General features: G+C 43.4%; 1 protein-coding gene across 1 annotated transcript in view; it reads left to right on the plus strand.

Moving 5' to 3' along the window:
* Positions 1-3,587: 3,587 nt before the first annotated feature.
* Positions 3,588-18,548, plus strand: part of GPM6B (glycoprotein M6B) — a 155,098-nt gene continuing 140,137 nt past the window's right edge. Inside the window, exon 1 of the mRNA XM_060137221.1 lies at positions 3,588-3,731. Coding sequence (XP_059993204.1) covers positions 3,728-3,731 — 4 coding nt within the window. The 5' untranslated portion in view covers positions 3,588-3,727. The remainder of the gene's footprint in view (positions 3,732-18,548) is intronic.

Here is an 18,548-nt window from a genome sequence, read left to right on the forward strand (position 1 = left end):
AAACTCCATTAATCCCAGAGATAAACCCTGTCAATATTTTGGTATATGTTAATATATTGATATATTAGTAAGGGTAGGGCCACTGCTATAACAAATACGCCCCTGAATACATAATGGTTCAAACATCACAGGAGTTTATTTCTGGTTCACATAAGTGTCCAGGTCAGTCCCGGGCTGTCAGCGTATATTGGGGAGGAGTGAGCCTCTGCTGCACAGAGTCATTCAGTCACCCAGGCTGGCAGAGGCAATTCCATCTTCAGCCTGTGGTTTCCGAAGGCACCCTGGGTGTCAATGTCACGTTTCAGCTGAGAGGAGGGAAAGGCATGTAGAAGCACATGCTCTGGAGATTCTGTGGCTAAGGCCTGCAAGTGGTGGACATCACTTCTGACTTCACTGGCTAGAACTCAATCACTTAGCACCTAACTGCTAAGAAGTCTGGGAAATGTAGTCCAGCTGTGTGGCCAGATAGATGATAGATGTTTGGTGAATAAGTAGTAATCTCTACCCTAGTGTATTTTCTTTCAGTCTTTTCCAGTACATATATATATGTACATATGAATATGACTAGGATTATATTGCACATTCAGCTTTTTACTCTGCTTTAAAAATAATAAAACAATCTCTGAGCACTTTCCCACATAATTCTTTGCAAACATGGCTGCATGATATCTGATCATATAGAAACAGCAGCGTTTCTCAACCTCAGCACTATTTTTTTTTAAATTTTTTTATTGGAGTAGAGCTGATTTACAATGTTGTGTTAGCTTCTGCTGTACAGCAAAGTGAATCGGTTATACATATATCCACTCTAGTTTATTTTATTATTTATTTATTTGGCTGCACCAGGTCTTAGTTCTTTAGTTGCGGCATGAGGGATCTCGTTCCCTGACCAGGGATGGAAACTGGGCCCCCTGCATTGGGAGCATGGTGTCTTAACCACTGGAGCACCAGGGAAGCCCCTATCCACTCTTTTTTAGATTCTTTTCCCATATAGGACATCACAGAGTATTGAGTAGAGTTCCCTGTGCTATGCAGTAGGTCCTTATTAGTTATTTATTTTATATACAGTAGTGGGTATATGTCACTGTTTTCTGACATTTGGGGCTGGATCGTTCTTTGCTGTGGCGAGGGCTGTCCTGAGCATGGTAGGGTGTTTAGCAGCGTCCGTGACCAACACCGACCAGATGCCAGTAGCACCCCCTCCCCAGGTGTGACAACTAAAACTGTCTGCAGACATTGCTAAGTATCTCCAGGGGGGCAAAGTCATCCACAGCTGAGAACCAGGGAGCTAGATCAATGATAATTTATGCAACGGCGTACCTTCTATCGAACAGTTGTTGCTTCCTTTCTTGTTTTTATTGTTTGATCTGCTATTACATCTTGCTCTGTGCTAAACAGCTTTTTACGTTAATTTTGACTGAAACAGTCATTATTTACTCAGGAGAGAGTCCCAGAAGCAGATTATTAGGCCAGAGGCTATGAATATTTTTAAGTCTGTTGATACATCCTGCCAAATATCTTTTCAGAAAGGCTCTACCAATTTACTCGTCCACTTGCAACGTAGTCTTGCTTTAATTTTTAAAGGTTTTAGTTATATGAGAAAAACTGGTTATTATTTTAAAATAGCACTTCTTAGACTGATAGTCAAATATGTACATTAGCTCCCCTCTGCACCAGGTCAGTAGTAGACTTGCTAATTTCCCAACTGCTGTTTTGTTTTTCTTAAGGGTTTTAGGGACAACTGCTTGTTGAAACCGGTCCATGACATTTCCAAAGTGAGTAAAAGTTTCTATTAAAATGTGGCTTTCCTTTGACAGTGTGTACACAATGGCTATAACTTGGTTTTCAATCACAGTATCCCATTGTGACTGGCTCCAGTATTTGGACAGCTGTTATTTCTTTTCTTTGGTTAAAAAAAAAAATTCAAGACTTCTAGGGAATGACGGAAAGTGGACCAAAGGGTTTACTTTCATCTCAGTGCACACAATCTTAGAGTTCTTGCTTCCAGAGTGGCTGAGGGAGGTCATATCTTGCCAAAAGACTATTTCAGATTGTGCGCCCAAGTCCCGTTCTGTTGTTTTCACTGTCTCCTAGGAGCCTCCCAAGATGTAGGAACGAACCAAACCGAACGCTGTTCCCTAAACCAGGACTTAAATGAACTCCTCGTGGCCGTCACCCTCTTGCAGGTGATCCCAGTTATTGTCAACTGCAGTTGGATTCCTGCATGCAGGTGCTTTCAGGCCTCTTTCAAATGGATTACTTTTCTGTAACAGGAGGACAAAAAGTTAAACCTGTGAGCTCCCTGCTGTTTTATTACTGCATGAAGATTGGTTAGGAATGAGTGTTCCCCGTGGGATTGTGAAAATGAGCCAGTGATCTGCCTAGCACAAATCTCTGTCCTTTACTGCAAAATATTATTAGGATTTCTAGAGCTTTGCCTTGATAAAATCTTTCCTAATCCAATAAATTTCATTAGATGAAATGTTTGCCTGCTGCACCCTTTCTCAGTCCTAAAGCCTCCTTCTTCTGGCTTAAATGTCCCTTAAGTGTACTATCTACTGTTACTGTTTATGTAACCCTCTGTTCAAGTAACACTATGTATTTTCAGAACAATGAAAAAGCACAACATAAACTATGGGGGGGGGAGGTTGGGCTCAGAAATGTCTCAGAAAAGCATTAACCAGAGTAAAACTGCAGGGATCTCACAGCTTTGCTAATACCTTTGGAGACAGGAAAATTCTTGTCTAAGGAGACAGAAGAAATTTAAGACCTGGACACTGTTAAACCATTAATTCACTTACAGGCTCAAGCAGGAGGCCTCAGCCGCAGGAGAAGGGGTGCCTTGGCCGGGTCTGCAGAGTCTCCCGGAGCCTGCCAGGGGTGGGCTTCCAGGGATCAAGCAGGCGGATTACGGACACCACCAAATCTGTCACCACCCCAGATGGGAGAGTGCCGTCTGTGCCCTTCTAAGCCATTTGTTACCCACAAGTCAGTGTTGACGACCTTGGCCGCACATTGGAATCACCTGGGCACCTTCTGGGGCACGAATGCCTCGATCCCGCCCGCTGAGGCCCAGATGAAATCGGGTTTCAAAAGCTCCCCAGCTGATTCTAATGTACAACCAGGGTGGAGACCCACCGAATTAAGTAGCCCCCGCGTGAACAAAAGGTTCCGGGACTGTGGGTTGGGTCAAGGCTGCTCAAACACAGGGAGTCCTTGGAGCAGTGCCTCCGGCCTCGGTTTCTTTATCTGCACAATGGGTGATGACTAGGACGGCAAAGGCCCCTCCAGCTGTAATAGTTCTCTTCTGGGACGCGGATCGGCGCCTCCGAGATCCTGGCAGCCCGCTCCCCTCTCTCCCCATCCCCCCGCTGGCTTTTCCGGTTTCCGCGCCCCTTGGCCCTTGCTCGGGGGTCCCAGAGGAAGCCGCAAGCTTCGCCGCCGCCTCGGCGCGCGCGCTGCCCGGTTGGGGCCCCGGCTGCGGGCGCACAAAGCCCCCGGCGCTGACGTCAGGGCCCCTCTCGGCGCGGCCGGCCCCCAGTGCAGGCGGAGCCGCGCCGCGCTCCCACCCCGGCCCGGAGCGAGGACCAGCAGCCAGCCCAGCAGCCCAGCGCAGCCCGCCCGCCCGCGCACGTGCCCGCCGGACCTGCAAACTTGTGCCACCGGCTCTGCCCGTCCCCGGGGAGCCCGAGCGCCGGCAGCCCGCGCCTCCCGCCCGTCTCCAGCCATGGGTAAGCCAACGCGCTGGCCCCGCGCCACCGCCACTAACACGGCCACGGCCTCGCGCCCCCGCCCCGCCCCCGCTCAGGTGGGGCCTCCTGCGGGCACCTCCGCGACCCGGCCCGGGTGGGAGGGTGGGGTGCGGAGGTGGGAGGGGCGCGGCGCAGGTGTCCCGAACGCCCAGGTGCGCGTCCCCGCCCTATCTCGGGGGCGTCCCCACCCCGGCGGCGCTCGGCTGCGCCCGAGGGCGTGCGGCTCGCGGGAGGGGAAGAGAGGGAACCCCGGGAGGGGGAGCCCAGGGCGCGGACGGAGCGTCCCGGGCTGCGGCTCCGGTTTTATTTTCAGGGGGTGGGAGAGAGTAGCTTCTTGCCCTTTTCCCGGGACGCCCTCCTGTCGTCCGAGCTCCGAGTCCGATCCGGTCCCACCGTGCCGGGGTCCTGTTCGCCTTAAACCCACCTGAAGCCAACGCCCAGTTCCCCAACCCTGGGGTCTTCCGAGAGCTCGTTTGGGAACCATGACCCTTGAGACCAGGAAGGTGGGAGGGAGAGGGACAGGATGGGACTGAGGGTGAGCCTCTTTGTCTCCCGTTTCAACTATCAAAATAATGACCTGGGAGCAGGTGGAGACGATGTGCCCCGCGGGTTTCGATGCAGTTGGGGGATCGACTACTCAGGGTGAAAAAGCCGAGCTCGGGGGGTTGAAAACCTCCCACCTGGCCCGGGGCAGATAACAGGCGGCTGTAGGATTCTGTCTGTCACCTCCTGATACCCCCGAAATCCTGCTGTCAGCAACATGTCGTTAAATGGGGACGCTGTATCGCTCGGAAAACTCGTAAAGAGTGCGTTGGAAATCAAGCTTTTTCCGCTGCACCCCTGGAAATGTGCCTGGGAAAGGGTTTTCTTTCCCTGCTCTTGTTATCCTTCTCTAGTGGCAGACAGACTCCAGCCACAAGCGCCACAAAAGCTACAAGACTCAGGAGCCCCTCAGAAGTATTCCTAATGAGGGAGTCAGTGCGTTTAACCATTGCGGCCCCTGGGGAGGGCTCGGGAATTCCTTGCGGAGCCCCCGGCCCCCTACCCGCCTGCTACATTCCCTGTGCTATTGATTGTGTAGGTGGTAATTTTGTATCGATTAACATTTCGGTGAGGGTTAGTAAGGAGGGCACATTATTTCGCATTTAAAAGAAAGCTCAAAGAATTTTAAGAGTTAAACCTTTTTTTTTTTGGTTTATTTTTAAAAATTTACTAGGTGATCAAAATCAGAAAGGAAATAAGGCCCCCCAAATCCAACAGGACAATTTCTTACCAAAAAGTTAGGTATGAGATAGGTTAAGATCCTTCTAGAAAGGGCAGAATTGCATGACCTGTATCTCTGGTTCCTACTTAATGCCCGCACTGAGTGGTCACAGCCTGTAACTGTTTGGGCAGTGCTTGGCACAGACATGTTGAAGTTACACAGAAGTGCAGGCTTGAGGAAAGCATTAACTAATTTTCCTGAAATAAGTTAACTCTGGGGTTTTTTTTGTTGCTGTTTTTTGTTTATTAAAGATAGGCATTCGGATTCGTTCGGGTTAGAAATTGAGCGTCGAATTACCACTTGGGGACCTTCTTGGGAACGGCTTTCTCAATACCCTGGTCTTCATTGGGGCGGGCTTTATTTTTAAGTAGGTGTGGAAGTTCCATGCCGTACTCATGAAGCAAATGCCCAAACCAGAGGCCTGTTCTCAAGGAAGTACCTTGTGTCTGAGACAATTATCGCTTCTACACTTCAATTACCAATTTATGTTAATTTGTGCATACCTCACTGGTTCTGGCAGTCTCCTTGGCTTTAGTTCTTAGTTTTTACATTAAAAAAAACACAAAAGGTCCCCTCACGTCAGAAGGGAAACATACTGATTTCCTTTGGTAGGTTCTTAGTAAATACACCACAGGGCCGTGAACTGGTTTTATTTTTCCAGATGTATTTAATTACCGAACATACCCTGATGAATGTTGTAATTGAAATGATTTAACGCTGGGAAAACTCTGACCATTTGTCCACTGGCGGGGACTTTGGTTCTTATACAAGTCACTTCCTTAATGTGGTATCAGTTAATTTACTGGTAAAATGGGTGAGGTTTGTGGAAATAACTGATGAAAGTCCCTTTGGACTCAAATTTTAAGGTATTCAAAATCTTTAAGTTGACAAAGAAAATAATGAGCAGTGGTGGTGCATGCAGATTTATCTTTCAATGCATCTTAAAAGAAAACATGTTTTTCAAAAATTGTTGAGCCAGTTGACTTTTTTTTATGGCTTTGTTGAGATAGAATTCACATACCATGTAATTCACACATTTAAGTGCGCAAAGTCAGTGATTTTTTAGTATATTCGAGTTGTGCAACCACTGCCACTAGCTATCATTGTCATCACCCCAAAAAGAAACCCTGTACCCATTAGAAGTCCCTCCCCGTTCTCCCCACCCCCCAACCCCTAGCAACCACTAATCTACTTTCCGTCTCTATGCACTTGTCTATTCTGGACATTTCATGTAAATGCAATGAGCCAATTGATGTTTGAAGTGTGTTTGACTATTCAGTGCCGTTGGTTGTTTTGCACAGTGGGAAGATGTCGATGTACTTTTTGTATGCTGTACAACACCTAAATGAATCAGTTGAAGCTAATGATTTCACTGGCTGAAGTGTTCCACATTTGCCCATTGTGCACGTGTGTGCTCCCACTTGCCCCGAGCTCGCACTCTCGCGCGCTTGCTCGCTCTCTCTGTCTCTCTCTGTCTCTCTCTGTCTCTCTCTGTCTCTCTCTGTCTCTCTCTGTCTCTCTCTGTCTCTCTCTGTCTCTGTCTCTCTGTCTCTGTCACTGTTACTCTGATGGGAACTCAGGTTGCCTAATAGAATTTTGAGTCCGTTACTTCTTCATCGGCCTGGAGACATACCAACTAATTGGATTCCCTGCAGTAACCTCTTAAGAGGCATTTGTAGACTATCCACCCAGCTTTGATATGGATCGTGTATCCAGAGAGAAGTGCCGAGTTTGTTTCCTTAGTTGCCTGTAATTTTAAATGAAAATTATATGTGAAATGATCAGATACAGCAAAACAGCTAAATAGTTGTTTTGATCTGTGGTTGTGATAGGGAAGTTTTTATGAGGATTATGAATTTAAACACAGTCAATCATTTCACTAAATAGCATTAAAAAAAAACTGGTTGAGAGCAGTTCTTTAACTGTAACGTGCATACAAGTCATCTGGTAATCTTCTGCAGAAAGCAGTGTCTGGTACTCTGGGCCTGGGTGGGGTCTAGCAAGCGCTTGGGTGGCGCTGGTGCTGGCGGTCCCCAGGGCCAGGAAATAGAGGGAAAGCAGACCAAGTCCGAGGCCCGGGTGCCTGGCCCAGCAATTCCACGAACTTACCATGTGATTTTGGGTAAATCATTTTGTCTTCTTAAGCTCGGTTTACTGCACAATAAAAGGGTTTGATGAAATCATTTCTTTGGGCCCTTACAGATCTAAAAGGATGTAATTTAGAAAAAAGAAATGAGAGGGTCATGTTAGGCTTGAAAAACATGAGAAAACAGCTCCCTAATTATTTAAACACTTTGTTTTCATGAAGCCAGCATCACAGGCATCACTGGTAGTTGCGTTGAATGCTGGCATCTTGACGTGCCCGCCAATAGGACAGCTGGCCCTCCTCCAAGGAGACTGGTGGAGGAAGTGTTCACCCTCTTTAGGGCCTCCAGCTTTGACTTTTCCTGCCCTCTTTTTAGAGCTGACCGCTCCAGAGAGCCGTTCTTTTTTTTTAAATTTTTTATATATATTTTTAACATCTTTATTGGAGTACAGTTGCTTTACAATGGTGTGTTAGTTTCTGCTTTATAACGAAGTGAATCAGCTATACATATTCATATATCCGCATATCTCCTCCCTCTTGCGTCTCCCTCCCAGCGTCCCTATCCCACCCCTCTAGGTGGTCACAGAGCACCGAGCTGATCTCCCTGTGCTATGCGGCTGCTTCCCACTAGCTATCTATTTTGGTAGTATGTGTAAGTCCATGCCACTGGAGAGCCTTTCTTGATTCTACACACAGGGCCCAGGCCATCTTCAGAGGCCAGAGTCAGAAGGAAGCACGTACACTGAGGACCCACACATACAACATTTGCTTCTGGAAGTTTGCTCAGGAATTCAGATGCAGCTGGAGACGAAGGAATGGTACCTTAAGGAATAGCTGGGCAGGAAGTAGTCCCAGAATGGGCTAGCCTCCCTCCCTCGGAGTGTTAAGACCTAGTAACAGCCCACCTTCGGGTCCAGGAGAGAGCGCCCTTCAAGTCTTGGGATGTGGACTGAAATTTTGAATAAACCTCTAGTCCAATAGCACAGAGTACTGTTTGTGACAAACAGGAAGTAATTAATTACTTGGAAATTATTTTTTTGCTCCAGCAAAACACTTGCCCAAACCACTTGACCCCTCTAAGGGGTTCTTAGAGGACATCCTTATCTGCTGCATCCGGGGTCAACCAGTTAGATGGTTTATTGAAAATGCCAAAGTGGTGAATCATTAAAAGTACCATATATGTATCTTACACATTTCATTTAATTTTAAACATTAATTCACCGGAATTTTGTTGGAAAGTCAAGGTCTTTGAGTGTGAGCCCTCAAAGTCTTCGTTGTGTATAAATCACAGCCAGAATTCAATGGCTTTTGATTTCCAGTTCGATGCTTTTAGAGTGAGAGCCAATCTGTGTGCAGCATCCTTTTAGGTCACCAACCCCACTCCCCTTAAACCTTTAAAATTGCCCATACTTATTCTAGCGACTGTTTCTCCAAGTGACTCATCTTTTAAGGCATTTCAAAGCCATTCAACTTGGTTTTCAGAGAAGTAAAAACTCTTTCTTTTGGCACTCATTTTATTAGTTTGTGTAACACCTAGTTAAATTTCATAATTCTAGTAACAAGTACAACTGGCGTAAACAGATTTGAGAGTAAATAGACTCTTCTGAGGTACACAGTTCAGCTGGTGGATGAAGTAGTACATAGATGTCTTGGAGAATAGCCTAGAAACCAAGTTCTGTGGGCGATGGTCATTATGGTTTACAAAAAGAATAGAGAGTATGGGGTAATTGGGTGGGTCCATTAGGTGAACATTGGTAAGAGAGCTCTTACTGTATCTTCAGCCAATGTCATCCATTTAATAACTTTAACATGATTTTTCTGGTTACTATTAGCTGGCTTGTTAGCGTTTATAATATGGCTTTTCTGTTCAAATGTCAAATTTGTCAAGAACAAAGATTGCTTTACCCGTTGTTTTATCCCAGTGTTCATTCAAATAATTGACGTATTGTAGCTACTCCACAAATATTTGTTGAAGGGATAAGGGTTTTATCATATAAGATGCATTTTATTAAGGTTTGTCTATGTTATAAGTGTACAGATTTCAAAGTATATAAAATTATGGCAAACTGTGATAAACTAGACAATTAAATAGGGCAAATGACAGTAATTATTCTTTAATAACATTAATACGTTGAGCACAGATTTGCACAGAGTAACAGAATTTCAGAGCTTGAAGTCACTTTAGAAGTAAATTGGGGACTTCCCTGGTGGTGCAGTGGTTAAGAATCTGCCTGCCAATGCAGGGGACACGGGTTCAATCCCTGGTCTGGGAAGATCCCACATGCCGCGGAGCAGCTAAGCCCGTGCGCCACAACTGCTGAAGCCTGTGTGCCTAGAGCGTGCGCTCCGCAACGAGAAGCCACTGCAATGAGAAGCCCGCGCACCACAATGAAGAGTAGACCCCGCTCGCTGCAACTAGAGAAAAGCCCGTGTGCAGCAACAAGACCCAGTGCAGTCAAAAATAAGTAATTTTATTTTTAAAAAAAGCAAATTGATTGCTGTAGGCATATACAGACACAGAAACAATTTAAAGAACAGTGTGAATGTTATTTCATTACTGAATTTTGCCTTTAGCTTTTTTCTTTTAATGTTATAAAATATTTTTCTCTGGTGACAAGTACTTCCTTGTCAAGATTTTTGAAGTGCAAAAAAGCTTGGAGTGAAACATTTTGGTTCAGTGAAATTCATTATTGCCCTGAGGATTGAAAGGCAACAACGGTCTTGAGTTTTCATTCTCAGCTTGTGTAATTGGGTTAAATGAATACCTACCACAGTGCCACGCAACAAGCATGTACCAGTCTCTGAGTGTTTGAGTTCCTGTCACATGGCCATCACCGTGAAGGCTTTTGGGAATATAAGACATCTGCTCACTCAACAAGTGTTCAGAGCCCTACTCAGATGAGCGAGGTACTGTGCTAAGTCTTGAAGCAAAAATAAAAAAACAAAACCCAGTCCTGTCCTCAGATCACCGCAGTTATTTTGCAGATGCAGATAAACAGTTATAATAGAAGTACAAGGTCCTGTCGAATAATTTCCTCTGTCTGAGGGAGAAAAAAAGGGTGGGGTGGTATTTCTGAGAGGGATTTTCTGGGGAGGGTGGTTATCCTTGATCTGAGTCTTGAAGGATGAATGGGATGACAAGAGTCAGTGTCCGGGAGAGGACATCCCAGGCCCTGGCTACAGATGTGCAAGAGCAGGAGGTGTGGCAGAGACCCCTGCATGGGTAAGTTGAGGTGGTGGGCATGGCCTGAACGTGGGCGAGTGGGGAGAGCTGAGGCTAGAGGAGAGGCCAGGCCAGATAGTGAAAAGCTAGGAAAGAATTTGATCGTTACCCTGTTGGTCACAGAGAATCACAAAGGGATTTTAAGCAGGGAAGTGACAGCTGGAGAGAAGTGACAATCTACCCGAGGAGATAAAAGAAACCCAGACTCGGGTAGCTTGTAGGAAGCTTCTGGGGGAGACTTGTATTTGAGTTGTGTTGAGAAGGGTGGAAAGGATTAGGGTACGCGTGGAAGAGAGGTAGGAGTGAGCAAGGTTTACTGGTGGGATCCTGAAGAGACTGGCCTGGCCGTAGCAGAGACTGGGTGTGGGGAAAAGTAGGAAAGGAAAAAAAAAAAAAAAAGATGGGGGGAGGGGCACTGGAAGACTGGATGAAGAGTAATGCTTTAATTGATTACACATGGGCACACATAGGTGCATCTTGCAAGAATATTTATAATCTATTGCCTCCTACCTTTCAAAAGATAAAGTGGAGAAGGAAGGAAGTGTGAGCCTTTTGGGGATGGAAAGAGTCTCTTTGGTGCGACTCCAGAGGGGTTAGGCATTGAAAGGAAACCCAGTTCTTGCCTGTTTATACATTTGATTATTTTGAAAGTGTCATTATTTCTTCCTTAAATATTTGAAAGAATTCACCAGTGAAGCTATCTGGGTCTGGAGTTTTCTTTGTGGAAATGTTTTAAACGATGAATTGTATTTCTTTAACAGAGAGAGTACTGTTCAGATTTCCTGTTTCTCTTTGTTTCAGTTTTGATAAGTTGTGTTTTTCAAGGACTTCTTCATTTTATCTAAGTTATTAGCTCTATTGATATAAAGTTGTTCATAATATTTTTGTATTATCTACCTAATCCTGTTGTCTGTAGGATCTGTAGTGATGTTCCCCTGTTCATTCCTAGTGATGTAGGTAATTTGTATTCTGTTTATTTTTCTTGATCAGTCTTGGTCATTTATTTTAAAATTTATTTTAGTAGGTTGATATTACATCTGATACCTACATCTGATAGATGAGCTGATCACTTAATTAAAAAGGAGTACTTTTCTTGTAATCAAAAAATAGGATTTTACTGTCTAGAAGTAAAATTTGCTTGGTTAAAAACAGAATCTGCTGAAGGACAAAGTATCTAAACCTGATCTTTTGAATTTTACTCTTAATGGCTCTATAACTCGTGTATTTGAACTTGGTTTGACAAGATCTGTTGTAAACGATCTTGCATGAGAGTTATTGCTTAGTATCTGCTTGTGTGTTTGTTTTGTGTAGGACTGTTAAATTCTGTTTTCCTCTTCGGAGCAACTGGAGACAGATACTGAGACAAAAGAAGTCTTCTTTCCTTCCCTTTCAAGTGTACTTTTAGATCAGTGTTTCTCAGCCTCAGCACTTTTGACATTTTGAGCTGGACGATTCTTTGTTGTGAGGGACTGTCCTGTGCAGTGTAGGACATTTAGCAGCATTCCTGGCCTCTACCCACTACATGCCAGTAACGCTCCCCAAGTTGTGACAACGGAAACTGCCTCCAGGCATTGCCAAATAACAACTCCTGGGGGGCAAAATCACCCCATATTGAGAGCCACTGCTTTCAAGTAAGAGGAATTGAAAACCTTTTGTGTTTCACAATATTATAAAATCTGAGTAATGGCATCATTGAAAACACACCTACAGAACAGAAAAATCTCTGGTTCAAAAGATGTTATCCTTCCGAAAGGGATACTTGATTTTTCAAGTTAAAGGAAGTTTTTGTTTTTTTTTTTAAACCTTTTTTCAACATCATCAGAGAATCTGGAGATACAGTGGGGAGCCTTGCAGACCACCTAATTCACTCTTTGGAGTAAAATGGTACCTAAACCATCTCAACAGTGAGAGCAAACACAGAGTGTCTGGCTTTCCTTGGTAAATTGTTCTGATGTTCAGGATGCTTTATCTCTGAAAGAACTGAATCTATGTGAAGTTCGTTTTGCTTGCTAAAGTTGGTTTCATTATCCTTTGTTCTCTTCATTAAGTAGAAAGATCTCAAGGATCTAGTCACGTTTCTTAACATCCTTAATTACCTTGATGGCCTTTCCAAATTTAGAATTCATCTCCTTAGCTATAATCAAATCTGCCCAGATTAAACCTTTAAGGCAACCTCCTGAACACTGTTTCATCCTTAGGGTCTGTAGTAATGACTTCTTTACATTTTTCCGTGTGTTTGAGAAACGCAAGAGTTAAAGGGACTGATTTTCCCCCTTCTTGCTCACAGAGATCCTTTTTGAACAGCCATTGATCTCCCTGCCCTCAGATGGAGACGTTAAATTGGTGTTTTCTGAGGGATCTGAGCACCCTTGCAAAATAGTTCTAGTGTACAAAGAGCAGGAACCTTGGAAGTGAAAGTCAGAAGCAGGCTACAAAATCTGCTATTTTGTGTGTGTATCAGGTCACCCTTTTAGGTTTCGGACTGTGGTGTTTCACGACTCCCTGAAAAGAATGTTTAAATGGAGGCTTTTAAAATGGCAGCTTAAATTCAGGCGTCTGTTCCTTCACACAATGAGCGAAGAATGGAGATGTAATTAGCAAAGAAACTCACACCCTTAGGATGACCTTATTTGATGCAGCTGTCTATGTTACATTTTCTTTTTAGTTTTCTCCTGTGGAATAGTCTGACAGTATCCACAGTTAAGTAAAGCAGAATTCAGAACATTAAAGAGATGAGTTTTCACTCCACGAATTACTGTCATTTTGCAAAGCCACTGCCCTGGATTACCAAAAACTGTTTTGAGCTCTATTATATAATGATATTTTGTCACAGATAATTTTAGATGTTTTGCAAGAGGCACAAATATTATAAAAATCACTTTCGGTATTGAAGTATAATATACACATAAAAAGTGGGCAGATCGTAAGCATACAGCTTGATAAATGTTTGCAAACTTAACCAGTATATAAATTAAGAAGCAGAATATTACCAGCCCCTCAGAAATCCCCTGCAAGCTCCACTTCAGGCAGCCACAAGCAAGGGTAATCATTCCTAATTTCTGCCAGCATACTTTGGCCAGTTTGTGCTCTTTATATAAATGGAATCATACAGGATGAACTCTTAGGTCTGGCAGCTTTTGATCAACATGAATAACATTATTTAAAAACTCAGTGATGTTTTCTGTCTGGAAAATAGACCTGTTTCTAAATCATTATGGTTAAAAGCATTTATTAAATGCCTTCATGTGTAGAGCTGTGCTAGGGAATACATCAACCACTGGTTTCCTACCCTCTGTTTTAAGTAGAAAACATCGACACAGGGGGCTTCCCTGGTGGCGCAGTGGTTGAGAGTCCGCCTGCCGATGCAGGGGACGCGGGTTCGTGCCCCGGTCCGGGAAGATCCCACATGCCGCGGAGCGGCTGGGCCCGTGAGTCATGGCCGCTGAGCCTGCGCGTCCGGAGCCTGTGCTCCGCAACGGGAGGGGCCCCAGCGGTGAGAGGCCCGCGTACCGCAAAAACAAGACAAAACAAAACATTGACACAGCAGGTGTGAGAAGGACTTTGAAAATAATTGATGGGAGATGAGATGGGTACATGAAAAAGCTTACAGATGACGGGATTATAAAGATAAGGTACCCTCACTAGCCACCTCGGAAATGGAAAAATACATCATGAGGGTTTGTGAATAAAGAGGAAGCTGTTGATGTGTATTTGTTCAGGATACGATCATTACGAATAATTTCTGGCTTCAGGGTATAAGGATGTAACAGATGTTAAGACCTCCTCCCAGTTTCTTGAAGAAGATAGAGTTTTAGGAATTGTCTGAATTAACAGTAGTTAGTGAACTGTTAGTTAAGTGGGTGTTCCAGGTGTAGTGCAGGTTTGGAAAAAGGGTTGAAGGCCTGGGATGATCTCTGGTTATCCTCCTGAAAACTCTTAGAAATAGATACAAAACTGTTTTTGCTAAATTACCTTTTCTTCTTGCATTGTTGGGACTTAGTAATAATCTGCCTTCATTCCTTCAATGAGGATTTTTGTTATCTTACTGACTGAAGTCCTGATATAGTTGTTACCGAACCAAACTTGGGTCCTCTCGCCTGGGCACAATAAAGCCAATCTACTGGCCCTGGGTTGTGGTGAAGGAAAGTGCAGCATTTATTGCAGAGCAGCAGGCAAGGAGTCTGGGACAGCTAGAGCTCAAAAGACCCGAACTCTCCAGTGGGTTTCAGTGAAGCATTTTTAAAAGGCAAGGTGAGGGAGGGGAGTCCCAGGGTATGTGATCAGCTCTCGCACAGTTCTCTGATTGACTGATGGTGAGGGAACAGGGCCGTGTCACAGGGGTTAATATTACCGGTCCTTAGGCTACAGGAGGCCTGGGGGCTATGTGCTCATGGGCATCAAGCAGTTAACATCTTCCTTTTAGTGGGGGGTTTACACATCTGTAAAATAACTCAGGAAATGTGCATCAGGTACTGTTATCTAGGTTACTTCCGAGAGGAGCCAAAGCAGAGGACTTGGGGGGAGGGGTCTGTCGCAGGAAGGCCCCATAGGGTCCTGCTCGGTTACATAGTCAGCAGAATGAATGCTTTGTCATCACGTGGAGCTGGCTTTAAATTGTGTAGTGTCACCACTGCTTCCCAAGTCGTGGTGACAACTTACACTCCCCCGCAGGAGTGTGTGAGCATTCTAGTTTCTCCAAATCTTCTCCAGCATCTGGTGTTCTCACCGTTTTTAATTTTTTCAAGAACCTGATAGGTATGAAGTGGTATTTCATTGTTTTTTATATGAATTTCCCTGGAGAGGTTGAAACTTTTTGGTAGGTTATTGGCTATTTGGGTTTTCTCTTTCATTTATATCCTTATTTATTTTTTTCTATTGATTTGTAGCAATTCTTTATACATTCTAGACAATAACCCTTAGTTAAATGTGTTGTCAGTATCATCTTTCTCTCTGTGGCTTATCTTTTAATTTTGTTGAGCACATCTTTTGTTGTGCTGAATATTTTTTATTATAATAAAGCTCTAATTATCAGTCTTTTCCTTTATTCTTCTATGATTTGTGCCTTTTATTGTAGCCTTGTTTTAAAATTGTTCCTATCTCCAAGGTCATGAAGATGTTCTTCTATATAGTCTCTTTTAAAGCATGCTTTTCAGAGACCTACTGTATAGCACAGGGAACTATACTCAAAATTTTGTAGTCACCTATAAGGGAAAAGAATCTGAAAAAGAATATATACACACACACATACAGATACACATATATATATATATATATAACTGAATCACTGTGCTGTACACCTGAAACTAACACAACACTGTAAATCAGCTACGCTTCAATTTTAAAAAAGTGTTGCATAAAAAAAAGAAGAAAACCTGTGCTTTTCAGTTTTCAGTCTTAATTCCATTGGGATTTTAGTTTTTTGGTATAGTATGATGTAGAAATCTATTTATATTTTACATTTCCTATACAGAAACCACCACATACTTAATATTTCCTCCTTTCCCCACTGATTTTTATATATGATCTCTTGTGTATTACATTTCTCTACTGTACCTATGCATACATCTCTGGACTCCATTCTGTTCTCTTGCTCTATTTTGCCATCCATCTGCTAAGATTGTGCTGTCGTAATGAGTATAGATTTAAAATAAGCTGGGATATCTCCTGGAAGTTTTCTCCTCGTGTTCTTCTTTCAAAGTGTCAGAGATATTCTTCGTTTTGTGATTTTGGAATCAGCCTTTGATGTTCTCCACAAACGTCCCTGTTAGGATTTTGAGTGGGATTACAGTGAATTTATAGAATAATTTTCATGATAGTGTGTTCACTGTATTGAACCGTCCATTTGCATACATGGTGCATCTTTTCACACAATCAGATCTTCTTTTTCATCCCCCAGTAATGTTTTTGCACACCTTAAAAAAAAAAAAAATCTAGTGAAGGTCCCTCATAGTTTTCTATGGCTTTTCTAAAGAGAAAAAGTAAATCAGTCCGGGTCAGAACTAATTCCATGGAATGTCATGTTTTCCTTCCACAGACCTGTGGCAAATTGCATCTGAATGTACAAAATGGTTCACATTAATAGAGGCTGTAGGGAGAGCTGATTCTGAATTATCGTCTACCAGCCTGGTCATAAGAAGTGAAGTGAGGTACTCTTACTTAAACCAACCCTTGATATATTATAATAAGTTAAGAAAATATAACCCTCAATATGTTAAAATGCAGATTTCTCCTAAAAGAAAAATATGGCCCTATTTGCTCCACTGCAAAGACCAAGTTTACATTCAAGATGCAAACTCTCAGTTGAAAGAGAAAGAAAGCAAGCCAGGCTTCTACTCATATCTTACGGCGATGCAGCTAAGGTTACCCTGGAGTGATTTAACCACGCCTCTTCTGTAGGAGTGTCACTTCCACGTTTGGCAGTGTCACTCATGAAAATGAACTTTGCTTGGTCGATTCAAGATTACCTGGTTTCCCAAAGTGCTTTAATGGAAAACTTTTCCTGGAATGTTTTTACGTAGCTGCTCACCCTGCTGAGAGGAGACCAACATCAGGCTGGGGTGCAAGCTTGATTTATTCCGGAAAGCGATTTATTCAGCTGTCAAATGAGATTACATGTGTGGCTGTTACCCATCACTTGACAGAAATATTCTTAGTCCTCCACAAGGCCTCAAACTTTTATTTATTTATTTGGAGGCAACAGAAATCACAAATGTAAATTCTCCTAGAACACATCTTTGGAAATGCAGTTTTTAATAGAGTGCAGTTACCCCCTTACTATTAATGATGATGATGGCCAGAACGAGACTGGACAATTTCCACACATGCCTGCTGTCCCAGGACACCATCCCCTGCCAACCCTCTCCCCTGCCCCCGCGATGCACACACAGACTTCTATACGTTTAGATTTGAGTAATCCTGAAACGCCCCAGTCATAAGAATCCCTTCTTAAAATTCACTTCTTTTTGTTACATGTTTTTGTCTTTGAGTGGTCTCTCATTGTAGAAACTCTGGAATTTAAAATTGAAGTCTAATAGAAAACAAACTTATGGTTACCAAAGGGGAAAGGGGGTGGGGGAGGGATAAATTAGGAGTTTCGGGTTAGCAGATACTAATTACTGTGTATAAAACAGATACACCACAAGGTCCTACTGTATAGCACAGAGAACCATTCAGTATCCTGTAAGAAACCATAATGGACAAGAATATTAAAAAAAGAATATATATGTGTAACTGAATCACTTTGCTGTACAGCAGAAACTAACACAACATTGTAAATCAACTATACTTCAATAAAAAATATTTTAAAAATTTTTAAAAATTGAAGTCTATATTTAGACATGAAAGTTAAGTTCTTGTTACTTTTTTTTTCCGGTACGTGGGCCTCTCACTGTCGTGGCCTCTCCCGTTGCAGAGCACAGGCTCCGGACGCGCAGGCTCAGCGGCCATGGCTCACGGGCCCAGCCGCTCCGCGGCATGTGGGGTCTTCCCGGACCGGGGCACGAACCCGCGTCCCCTGCATCAGCAGGCGGACTCTCAACCACTGCGCTACCAGGGAAGCCCAAGGCCTTCTTTATGATAAGAAGGAAACAAACAATGATAGTGTGTATGATCTAAAACCAAATCATAATCAGCTTCAGAAAATTCTTTTTGCCTGAACGGTTTTGTTTATTATTTCAGCCTCTGTCTAGCAAACTTGCAAATATTCCTGTAACAAAAGAAGACAGCATGGAACATTGCAGTGAACAATTAGTTTTTCATTCACCATTCAGTTTCAAGCAGTAGATTTAACCATTTTATTTTCTTCTAAGAGCTGCTAATGAATAGTACAGTGGCCGGGTTAAGTAGCGTATTTCCCCAACCTTGGTGAAGATACTAAGTTGAGACACTTGAAATGGAAAATATTTGGCCATTTGGGGGCATACAGTATGGCATTTTCATATGGTTCAGTCTAATATAGCCCAGGAAGCTAAAAAGAAGGTAGTGGCCTAAATATTTCCTCCCAAGGGACTTTTTCTAGCCTGGAATTGCAGTGAGAAAAAAAGTGCCCGTTTATTTTTTCTCTGAAACTTTGCAGATGCAACTAAAACCTCATTCTGATGAGTCTTCCGTGGACTGTGGCTTTAAGTGTCTCAGCCCCAAAGCTGGGGTTTCCCTCACAGACACCTAAAAACCAACTACTGCCGTCCTTCAGCAGCTCATTCGGCAAAGCAAAGAATCGTCCCC

The sequence above is a fragment of the Lagenorhynchus albirostris genome, chromosome X, assembly GCF_949774975.1.
Source record: "Lagenorhynchus albirostris chromosome X, mLagAlb1.1, whole genome shotgun sequence".
NCBI classification, from domain to species: domain Eukaryota; kingdom Metazoa; phylum Chordata; class Mammalia; order Artiodactyla; family Delphinidae; genus Lagenorhynchus; species Lagenorhynchus albirostris.